The 12,500-nt window shown below is 49.4% G+C and overlaps 1 protein-coding gene across 1 annotated transcript in view; it reads left to right on the forward strand.

The window, feature by feature from the left end:
- Positions 1-12,500, forward strand: part of c23h8orf34 (chromosome 23 C8orf34 homolog) — a 70,306-nt gene that overhangs the window by 38,182 nt on the left and 19,624 nt on the right. The window contains exons 8-10 of the mRNA XM_030349620.1: positions 6,447-6,582; positions 11,312-11,397; positions 11,726-11,787. Coding sequence (XP_030205480.1) covers positions 6,447-6,582; positions 11,312-11,397; positions 11,726-11,787 — 284 coding nt within the window. The remainder of the gene's footprint in view (positions 1-6,446; positions 6,583-11,311; positions 11,398-11,725; positions 11,788-12,500) is intronic.

The raw sequence follows: 12,500 nt of genomic DNA on the forward strand, positions 1-12,500 counted from the left end.
CTCCACTTCCTCCTCCATGTCCTGCTCCACTGCCTCCTCCTGCTGCACCTCCTCCACCTCCACCTCCTGCTTCACCTCTACCACCTCCTCCTACACCTTCATCTCCTCCTCCACCTCCACCTCTACCACCTCCTCCTACACCTTCATCTCCTCCTCCAACTCCACCTCCTGCTTCCCCTCCTCCACCTCCACCACCTCCACCTCCTGCTTCACCTCCTCCACCTCCACCTCCTGCTTCACCTCCTCCACCTCCACCTCTACCACCTCCACCTCCTCCTGCACCTTCATCTCCTCCTCCAACTCCACCTCCTGCTTCAGCCTCACCTCCACCCCTTCACCTTCCTCCCCTTCACCTCCTCCTACACCTTCTTGTCCTCCTCCACCCCCCCTGCTCCCCCCGCCCAAGCAGTGGAAATGTGTCAGTCTGACGGATGGGGCGTGGACGGACGTCTGTTGTGTCTAGACGGGGGGGATAGGGGTGGGGGTTTGGGTGGGGGTGAGTGTGGGTGGCTGGGGGCTGGGTGGTAGTAGCGGTAGAACCTGAGACAACGGTGGGATGCGCCGTGGTAGACCTATAAAGAGGGGCGTTGAGTGTGGGAGGGCGAGGGGTGGGGTTCGGGTGGAGGGAGTGCACTTCATCAGGCTTGTCTCACTCAAAGTACCACCGCTTGTTATTCTTTTCATTAGTCACTGACACATTTTCCACTGCCACCAAAATGCTGTTATTATTGAAGTAAGTGGGTACATCTTACTGGAATACCATATCCAGCTTTACACACTTGACACATTGGTCTTTTATACACGGTAGTCTTGACTTGAGGAGGTCTGAGATAAGATTTATATGGAGGTGCATCTTATTTTCTTGCCACGGAGTATACATTTCACTGCTGCCACTTGAGGATTCAGATACACCCTATGTCTTCAACCCTGCTGGAATTAGTTTATTTGATCAAACATTACATACGACCCGTAATTGATTTCACACATGAATAGCTCAAAATATACGGAGCTCAATGGTGAAGCTCCATGAACTCTCAAGACACATAGCCTACGTCGGTTTTTCCTATCCTATCTCCCATTGGGTGTCCATTTAGAGACAAACCCCCCTCTCTGAGCGTTGTAGTGGTACTCCAGAAGCTGTCTGTCTGCTCCAGTACTTGACTGTCTGCTACAGTGGTACTTTTCTTTGTGCTATGATGGTACCTGTCTGTATGCTAGGGTGGTACATGTCTGTATGCTAGGGTGGTACCTGTCTGTCTGCTATGGTTGTACCGATATCTAGCTGTGGTGCTACCTGTCTGTCTGCTATGGTGGTACCGATATCTAGCTATGGTGGAACCTGTCTGTCTGCTATGGTGGTACTGATATTTGTGCTATGGTGGATCCTGTCTCCCAGCTATGGTGGTACCTATCTTTGTGCTATTGTGGTACCTGTCTGTCTATTAGGTCGGTATCGGTCTATCTGCTACTGTGGTACCTATATTTGTGCTAGTCTGGTACCTGTCTGTCTGGTATGTTGGTACCTGTCTGACTATGATGTTGGTACCTGTCTGTCTGCTCTGGCGGTACCTGTCTGACTATTATGTTGGTACCTGTCTGTCTGCTATGTTGGTACCTGTCTGTCTGCCATGGTGGTACCTGTCTGTCTGCTATGGTGGTACTGATATTTGTGCTATGGTGGATCCTGTCTCCCAGCTATATTGGTACCTGTCTCTCTGCTATTGTGGTACTATTGTGGTACCTGTCTGCCATGGTGGTACCTGTCTGTCTGCTATGGCGGTACCTATCTGTCTGCCATGGTGGTACCTGTCTGTCTGCCATGGTGGTACCTGTCTGTCTGCTATGTTGGTGCCTGTCTGTCTGCTACTGTTTTACCTATATTTGTGCACCTGTCTCTCTACCAGTGTGGTACCTGTCTGTCTGCTCCCACTGACCTGCTGCTGTGCAGACGGGCGCCTGCAGCCAGCAGACAGCAGCCGGCTGTATTCTGGAGCTGAACCGCCGACACGTGTCTCTGTAGAGAAAACAAACCCAGGGAACAGAACATTAGATGGGGGAAAAAAGAGAGACACATTGAGAGCCACATCCCTCTGTTTTTATATTGAACAGCCCCAGAAACAGGCTCTCCTGTCCAGGGGAAACATGGCGTCAGCGTGCCTGCCCTTATGAAGCAGCCTGTTGACGAGCAGACCGGCAGGTGACTCCTCTGCTGAGGTCCACCGAGGAGCAGTTTGAACAGAGGGACACACACACACACACACACAGGCACACACACACACACACACACACACACACACACACACACACACACACACACACACACACACACACACACACACACACACACACACACACACACACACACACACACACGAAGGCACGCACGCAGGCACACACACGCACACATACAAAAGCACACACGCTCACACACAAAAGCCAGCACATGCGCACACACACACACATACACACACTTCTTATGCCAACACACAGAGTACACACACACACACACACACACACACACACACACACACACACACACACACACACACACACACACACACACACACACACACACACACACACACAGACACACACAGACACACACACACACAATGTATCTCTGTGTGAGGAATGAGCTCATCTCTCTCTCTTCCTTTCTTGGCGGGCCTGTTGTTGAGTTCAGTCCCACACATCGGATTTTATCAGCCACTGTAGTCAAGCCCAGAACAACTGATCCTCACAATGTCGTCATGGGTTTACCCGCTTATTTAGTTCTTTGGCCGGGGAAGGAATGGCTCCCATTGTCCCTACTAAAGCAATAATCTGCTATTTGTACTGGATGTACACTCCGCGCGCACACACACACACACACACACACACACACACACACACACACACACACACACACACACACACACACACACACACACACACACACACACACACACACACACACACGAACACACACACACACACACACAACACGCACGCTTTGTTTACCTGGGTGACCGAGCAAGTATCGTATATGACCCGTCCTTTCATTCCTCCAGACACGGAGGTGTCTCCGTCCGTCTTGAGTGTCACTTCATCACGACCTGGAGCAGGGGAAAACAGGGACAGGGGACAAAGGTGGAGTTGAGATGAAGGTAGCACCCAGGTGACACGCAGCTGTACATACTGACGTCGGGCTCTGTGCTCTCCTTATCTTTCTTTTTTTCTTGTATCTCTCTTATCCATCCTCTCTCTCTCTCTCTCTGTTTCCCTCTCTCTATCCATTCTCTTTCTCCCATTCTCTCTCTTTCTCTCTCTCTCTCTCTCTCTCTCTCTCTCTCTCTCTCTCTCTCTCTCTCTCTCTCTCTCTCTCCCTCCCCTTGGCTATGGCCTGTAGGTGACATGCCGACCTTCAGAGAGAGAGAGAGAGAGAGAGAGAGAGAGAGAGAGAGAGAGAGAGAGAGAGAGAGAGAGAGAGAGAGAGAGAGAGAGAGAGAGAGAGAGAGAGAGAGAGAGAGAGAGAGAGAGAGAGAGAGAGAGAGAGAGAGAGAGAGAGAGAGAGAGAGAGACCTTGGAGGAAGAGAGGGCAACACATAGGTCCCCAGGTCGAGTGAGATCGCCCTCTGCCCTCTTCAGTCCTCCCAGCTCATCCCCCTCCCCCTCCCCCTCCCCCTCCCCTCCCCGTCCGGCCTCCACGCACACCGGGCCGATGAATGGGTCTTCTCATGTGGAGGGGCCCCAGGGTATCAGCGGGGACCTGCCAGACCCCCGCCCCCCCCCCCACCCTCCACCTCCCACACCGCAACAATACCTTTTACTTTCTCAGGACTTAAAACCTGCCGACTCACTCTGATGCCATCGATGGAAGTCATCGCTCGAAGCCGCAATAAGAACAAAAAAAACAAGCATATCGAATACATCTAACGCGGGAGCCCTGCCGTCGGTTGTATCGTTAATGCATAGCGGATCAAACGAGCTCAGCCTCTGAAGTACCTGAAAACAGCTCCGCTAAGCGGTGGCATGTGTGTTAGTCTCACGCTTGCGTGTCGGGGCCACGCCCGCTCCCCGCGGCTGTGTCGGGAACGTGGTCGTGGGCCGGAGAGGGGTTTCCGTCAGAGGGAGAGGAAACGGGTGATGGATGGGTTTGGCGCCTGCCTGACAGAAGTCTTTCTTCGGACTAATCCGGGTGATTAGTCGGGACATTACTCTCCTGGGACGAGGTTGCGGGGAGGGGTGGGGTGGGGGGTTAGGGGGCTATAAGGAGCTCTAGGCGGGTAGTCTGTCTGACCCGTGCACACACAGGTTGGGAGGAATACACCGGGGCAGAGACAATGACGGGGCTCGTCCTGAAATCCCAAACCGCCACACTGACGGATCACATCTCCACGTTCCCTCCCTGATTCCTCTCCTGTCAAAGGAATGCACCATTTTCCCAACAGCATGACCAACAGCTTTCTAGACTCCTACTCAAATCCAGGGCCCTAACCCTTTTTTTTTACGCCAGCCACCAACCAATAGCGTGTGGCGGATTCGGATCGACCTCTGGCATTCCTGGGTATATTTAAACCATTGCTGAACTGTCCACCGTGTTAAAGGAACAAACAGATGCTCTCGATGTATGACATCCTTTCACAGGCCTTGTTCATTGCCACGAGCTGGCTTTTACGATCGCTGTCCGGTCGATACTGCGACCCTTTTTTCCTATGCATGAATTTGCCATCATGCTCGGAAAGATAAACTGGTTTGGTGTCTCATTATACCTGAACCTGATCATTCCAGCCTGAGGCAGTTGAGGTCTTACACCTCGCTGGGAGAAATATGAATGGAAAAATACACATTAAACACATTGACATTGTTAAAGGTATCTTTTATGTGATTGGCTGAACACACTTTTAACACATTGACATCGTTAAGTGCATATTTTATGTGATTGGCTGAATACACATCAAACACATTGACATTGTTAAAGGTGTATTTTATGTGATTGGCTGAATACACATCAAACACATCGACATTGTTAAAGGTGTATTTTATGTGATTGGCTGAATACACATCAAACACATCGACATTGTTAAAGGTGTATTTTATGTGATTGGCTGAATACACATTAAACACATCGACACTGTTAAAGGTGTCTTTTATGTGATTGGCTGAATACACATTAAACACATCGACATTGTTAAAGGTGTCTTTTATGTGATTGGCTGAATACACATTAAACACATCGACATTGTTAAAGGTGTCTTTTATGTGATTGGCTGAATACACATGAAACACATCGACATTGTCAAAGGTGTCTTTTATGTTATTGGCAGATAGCAATATCAGCCTCATATATCCCAACACCTCTGCTCTTTTGGCTGTAGAACGACAGGAAACAGCGGCGAGGAGTGAAAGCCATTCTGGGTAACAGTGGAAAATAACTCTCCAAACACTTTAGCAGATCTGGAAAGCCTGACAGGATTGCGAGTGAGGTATTGCAAGTAACAATATAGCCCGATATTACACACATCAGGAACAAAAACGGGAATGAATTGTACATGGCTGTCCGTCCGCTTAGGACCATGTTGAAGCATTTACATGTTATAGGCACAAATTGTTCCTTGAGTATACATAATATCTCCTCCTTTTCTGTCTAAAGCGGCCTTCCAGCCCAGGGTGGTGGGACGTGAGATGGAGTAGGTGTGAGGGAGAACTCAATACGTCCGTGTGTTGTTTTGACAGCGAGGTCAGAGGAGGAGGGATCAGGAAGACCAGGGGAATGAGACGGGCGATAAAGTAAAGTGAGGAGGGGGGAAGGTTCTGGAGGGGCCTGCCGTATCGCTTTCTTTTTGTGTTTGCAATGTAACTATGTGCGTGTGAGTGTGTGTGCGCCTGTGTGTGTGTGTGTGTCTGCCTGAGGGCACGGCTAGCACGGCGGGATAATGTTGTGTGTGTCTGGGTCATTGCCTTAGAAGGAAGTCTGTGTAACCTTCCTCCTTCAGGCTCCTGAAGACTATAATGGTTATAAAAACAGATTTATCTTAAAAGCTATTAACAGATGTCTGCTATTGAGGACTCTTCTGACTCCTGCCAGCTTTTCACACTTGTCTTCTTGTTGAATTATATGTTTTTATTGAAACAGAGTTTATTCTTTGATAAACTCCCTTAATTCGGTTTAAATGGAACAATAATATTATCTTATTCAGTATCCATTATTTATATAAATAGGTATAGTGTCCTTCTATGGCTCTTGATCTGCAGTGTAAGATAGGATTATTCACTTTGGATATTCATCACATTCAACACTGCAGTGGTGGAAGTGATTCATTAACCTAAGTTCTCTCTCTCTCTCTCTCTCTCTCTCTCTCTCTCTCTCTCTCTCTCTCTCTCTCTCTCTCTCTCTCTCTCTCTCTCTCTCTCTCTCTCTCTCTCTCTCTCTCTCTCTCTCTCTCTCTCTCTCTCCCTCCCCTCAGAGGACCTGGATGACCTGCGTATGGAGGGAGTCACGGGGCTGGTTCCTTCGGGGAGTAAGTTCAGCCAAGGACGCAGCTCGTATCAGTCGGAGCCCCAGGCCAAAGTCACGCTCAACATCTGCTCCAGATGTGCCAGGTAAAGTGCCTCTTGTCCCTCCATCCCTCAGCGTCCCTATCCTCCTTATCCCTCATCTGGCAGGGCCGACACTCTGATCTCCTCTACAACCCAGCGGTATGCGCTCTGTCACGCTGAGCACTGTTCACCAAGGCTGTGACAGAGCAGGCCTGAGCTGGTCAGAGCTGTCGTTGAGGCCGTGGATATAAGGGATGGCAGAGTCTGTTTTCGTCATGGGAGACTCAGGATACTTTGCTTCTGTAGGTTGACTCAAAATCTTAGTGGAGGCAAAAATAATTCTTGTCAACACTATTGACAACACACATTTGACTACTAGTCAAATGTGTTCTGCTCCGTCAGCCCACATTCATGAAGGCATTATGGCGGACATGTCGAAACCAAGCCTCAATGTCAAAACACACACAATATAAGAACCGACACGAATAATCCTAATACCGTGTCGCAATATTTACATATTTTTAATACTTGGTCGTAGTCAATTCCACAAATTAAAGCTGACCGCCTGTCACTGTCACTGTCGATCTCCATCCCAGCGCAGTCCCTGTTGGGCCCTTGCCTCTCTCTCTCCATGTGTCTCTCCCTGTGTCTCGGCGGAAGTCTGCACACTGCAAGATCAAGATGGCCGCTGGTTTGCACCGTGCCGCCGGTGACACGCTGACGGTATCAGCACACACCGGTGTGTGCTGATACCGTCTCCCCACCATTGTCCTTCTTTTCCTCTTCCGACACGCTTTCCTGTTTTCTTTTCCCGCGCTAATCTGGATCATCAAACGCAGTCGACGCCCGTTCTTTCTGAGCAGGGATGTCGGAGGCGGGCCGGGGAGGTGCGCGGGTGTCGCGGTGATCCCAGGCGTCGATATAAAACAGGTCCCGACTCGCCGAGACGTCAGGCACACGCGTCTGTTTGGGAAGGTTGATTCCTCTGCAGTTTGTCTTGTTGACTCTTCCTTCATTCATGACCCATGAGCCCGTTTGGGTGCTACGTTCATCAGGCGAGGCGCTCTCCTCTCTCGGGGCCGTCGCAGGAAGAGAAGGGTTCTCGGCGAGGTGTTTATTGAAGGTTTATTATGGGATGCCGATGAGTTGATCGTGGTCCGTCTCACCTTATCGCCTGGGCTCTGGGTTGGATGCTTGGCGGGCGCTGGCCTACACTGCAGCCTTGGCTCACGCAACGAGCATCTAATGTGTGATTAAACTGAAACAGCAGGCAGCTGTTCTCCCTACCTCAATCTGTCCATCTCTCTCAATCGCTCTTATTCACCCTGTCTCTCTCCCACTCCGTCTCTCTCATTCAAGCTGTCTCTCGCCCACTCCATCTCCCTCATCCCCTCATACTCCATCTCTCTCTCTCTCTCACTCTCACTCTCACTCTCACTCTCTCACTCTCTCACTCTCTTTCTCCGGTACCAGCCAAATTCCTGTTCCGTCCTCTTTACCCTTACCACCGATTCTTTCCCAAGTTTCATTGGCGAGGAAGCGCAGGTCTTTCATAGTGTGTGTTTGGATAGTGGATCGACAATAAACAGATCATCAGGATGGAAACCATGCTGAAAACACATTGCGTGCTTTCTGTGCTCTTCTGAAGGGAGCAGCGCTTGAGTTTGTGAGTCGGTATGTGCACAATCAGGTGCTCACGCAGGAGTCGAACACACACACACACACACACACACACACACACACACACACACACACACACACACACACACACACACACACACACACACACACACACACACACACTACCATGATACTGTAGCGGCACTCTCAGATAGAAAGACCAAAATAAAGACCCGACCTTACTGTTGAAGTAAGTATCTAACTTGTTTGACTCCCAGCCAAAAGGGTCTGTTTGTAAACCCCCAATATCTGCACCCCCAATGTCATCCGGGATCACGATGGCTATCCCCTTCCTTCTCATTCATACCGTGTTTATAGAAAAAAGTAACTTTGACTAAGAGCGACGAAACGCTAAATGAAGCCAAAGTGATGATAAAATATTAGCTGTTGTCAGTTCAGTCCAATGAGCCAGAGCCACGGCCCTCTTCAGCCTGCAGGGTACAGCTTGAGCAGAACACCATGTGTGTACTCTGCTGCTAGGCCCAGGAGAAGGTGACAAACCCTTTCACACCCACAGCGTGAAGGCGTCAATTTGCTATTCCTCGCTAGCGAGAGGCTGTCTGCATTCGCAGCAGCCCTGTCCTCACATGACCTGCTACGGGGAACTGCTAATGCTTCGCCTTTTACAATTCAGGCAAGGTGAGTGTATTGACAATGAGGATTGGATTTAACGTGCATTCATTTTGTCATAAGTTACATAAAATGCAAATATTTATTGAGAATAATTTCGAATTAAATGTCCAGAACCAATTCGGGTAACCGTGAACATTTCTTATAAAACCTGAATTGAGAGGGTTCCACACAATTTTATTTTATTTTTTAATTAAAGTGATTTAGTGGCATTCTTAATGGTTCCATCTTCTTCTACATCCTCCTCTTCCTCCTCCTCCTCCCCCTCCTCCACGCCACGTGTCTCTCCAGGACAGAGCCCTACCGCCACCCAGTGGAGGGGCTCTATACCCAGAGCCCTACCGCCACCCAGTGGAGGGGCTCTATACCCAGAGCCCCACCACTACCCAGTGGAGGGGCTCTATACCCAGAGCCCTACCGCCACCCAGTGGAGGGGCTCTATACCCAGAGCCCCACCACTACCCAGCGGAGGGGCTCTATACCCAGAGCCCCACCGCCACCCAGCGGAGGGGCTCTATACCCAGAGCCCCACCGCCACCCAGCGGAGGGGCTCTGTACCCAGAGCCCTACTGCCACCCATTGGAGGGGCTCTATACCCAGAGCCCCACCGCCACCCAGCGGAGGGGCTCTATACCCAGAGCCCCACCGCTACCCAGCGCAGGGGCTCTGGGTATAGAGCCCCCCTAGCCCCCAGCAGCGGGGCAGGCCTCCTCCTCCGCCTGTTCTCAAGAACTCAGCCCTCTGCGGTCTGTCTTTCGTGTGTGTCTGGTCTGCGGTCGTGCCCCCCCCCCTCTCCCTCAAGACCTAAGATGTGGTTAACTACTTACGTATTCTCTGTACAACAAGTCAGTCCCTCTTCACAGGACTTAACCTCCCCTTTGTGTGCAAAGGCATCCCTTAAGCCCAAGAGAAAGTCTTCTCAGGCCCTGGTTTTCCAAACGCATGCTCTACTCTGAAAACACCCTGAAATGACATCAATGAGGAATGGCTGGGAAATTTACTCAAAGAAATATGAATTATGGCCCTGATTTTGACATGGTAATGAGAGTGTGTTGCTTAGGTTACCACACAAAATATGTGGCAGATCCGGGGCCGATAGTACCTTCACTGGGGGGTGAGGCCATGGGAAGGGGTTGGGGGCCCCTGGTCTAGTAGATGTTGTGGCCCTAAGGGGATGCAAGATGGCAGATAGCAACAGTACCAAGTTGGGGTGGAGGGCTGATATGGATCGTTTCAAAAAAAAAAAATGTTTTTTTTATTTCTGCAATATTATTTGTGGAAGGGTTCAGGAGTCAGTGGCCTCAGGCTATACACACATATATTCAGGATATCCTCTTTGGACTGTTTTTTATTAAAGACAGCGAAGAAAGGGAGGGATCTATGATGGAGTTGAGGGAGACTATAACAGCTGTCATCGTCTTTGAATCACCCAGTAATAGAGTCAGGGATATATCCATCATTCTGATGAAATCGAAATCACAATGGATAAATTCAATGACAGTTAAGAAGTGTGTTATAAAGGGAGGTTTTATAACAATGTGAAATTATTGCTCTTAACGATGCCCCTTGCCCTTTAAAAGTGTGTGTGTGTGTGTGTGTGCGTGCATGTGTGCGTTCTCCGGTGTGTGCGTGTGTAAATACTTTAGCAGAGGAGCAGACAAAAGGCCACGTGTAGGACGTTCTTCTTTTTGTAGACCGCCAGATCGCCACTGAGATTGATAGTTAGCATTCCCCTACCGCTGAATGAAAAAACAAGAAATTCCTCAAGTTGTTTGTGTTTCGCCCACAGTATACTTTTCCAAGGACGCTAAATCTCTCCAGCACGATGCAGAGACAGCCCAGATCGTCCAGACCCTCTTCCATACAGATATCCTCATGCGAAAGAGCCATCTAGCCTTAGAGCCGTAAAGATTAGGGCCGGTTATGCTTCAGGTTTTGCGATAAGTAGGATTAGAGAGCCGATTTCATATTTTCGGTTAATTCCTGGGGAAAAATGGAAAGAACATTTCCTTTGCTGTATCCACTGGTGAGTTTGTAATTGAATACCGTTGGTTGCATATGAATGTAATCTACTGCAGAGATGTGTGTTTTCATATTTTCATCTTCAGCGGGAGGAGAAGCGCTGATGAACAGATAGGATCCGTGCCCACAGGTTCTTCCTGTCTCGCAGCCTTCCCAGATGTCCCGAAGCCCCTATTGGCTGAGAGATAATCATCCCCAGTGAACACTTCTTCTTTGTTTCACCACCTTTGACATGATAGCCATCCGCTGTTTGTCCGTTTCGGGGGATCTTACATTACAAAGTATAAATATTTACACGCAGATTACAATGTTTGACCACGCGTCGACCCCGTCTGCCAAACACAGGAAGGCCGCCGTGTGGGGTTGTTAGCTTAGCGTACGCTGGCTGTAAGTGTTGTTGATGGTGGACAGGAAGTAATGGTGTTATGTGTTGTCTTGTGTTTATTTGTTGTCTGCGTAGGTTGCAGGGGGACAGCCTGTCGGACACGAGAAGCGTGGAAGGGCATGCGTCTCACGTCCCGGAGCAAGCCGTACCTGACATCTCTGGTGAGATGTGCCCAAACTAATACCCCTAATGCATTGCACAAGTGCATACTTACTAACACACTATCATTGATGCGTTTACATGATTATGCTATGACACATTAGTTATGGGATCACATATTTCAAAGATACAGACTGTTATTGTCTTTTATTGTTTCTGTCCTGTCTTTCACTCTTTCTCATATGATTTAATGTATGCCTTATGTCCTACTGTGGTGTGTGTCTGTGGGTGTCGGTGCTTGTGTGTGCGCCTGTGTGTGTGTGTGCGCCTGTCTGTGTGTGTGTCTGTGTCTGTGTGTGTGTGTGTGTGTGTGTGCGTGTGCGTGCGCAGCTTTGTTGCCCGGGGTGGATACAGTGGCAGGTCGGCTGAAGGAATTTGAAGTTGCTTCTCAGGTAACGTGGGCCTTGTGAATGTCCTCAACACGTCCGTCACCAAACAATCTGGATCACTTTACACCATAAATAACCAAAGGGGGGACAGTCATTGATGGGGTAAAGTGAGCACTCCCATACTCTCACGGACAACGATTACACCCAGTCACGCACACACGCACGCACACACACACACACACACACACACACACACACACACACACACACACACACACACACACACACACACACACACACACACACACAAATGCATTCTCACTCTCTCTCCCCCCTCCTATTGTCAAGGGGAGTTTAGACTGCCTAAATCACTCTGTGATTTGGACGCGACCCAGGTCAGGAACCATTCGTCTTTATGAATTTCAGCTTACACAAGAGAACGCCGATAGACAGCCCTGCACAATCACACATCACCCCGTATCGTCTTGCTCAGAAGCACCTGCGTGCAATTTGAAGAGAACAATTGAAAAGAATAGCCAGTAACTCAATTACAGATGCTGAGGCTTCCTTAGAGGTTTCACACAAAAGGCCCCTAAATATTCATGGCCGGTGGACGTTTTATTTTCCCCGTTTTTTTCCACCATGCTTTTGTTCTACGGCTGGATGGCGTGAGAGCGAATCTCGCTCTGTGGGGGTCAGAGAGACGTTGGTATCGTTGGAAAGACAGAAGCGTAGAAATGAAAAGAAAACCCACCGTTGGTCACACATCCTCCTTA

The sequence above is a fragment of the Gadus morhua genome, chromosome 23 (genome assembly GCF_902167405.1).
Source record: "Gadus morhua chromosome 23, gadMor3.0, whole genome shotgun sequence".
Classification (NCBI taxonomy): Eukaryota; Metazoa; Chordata; class Actinopteri; order Gadiformes; family Gadidae; genus Gadus; species Gadus morhua.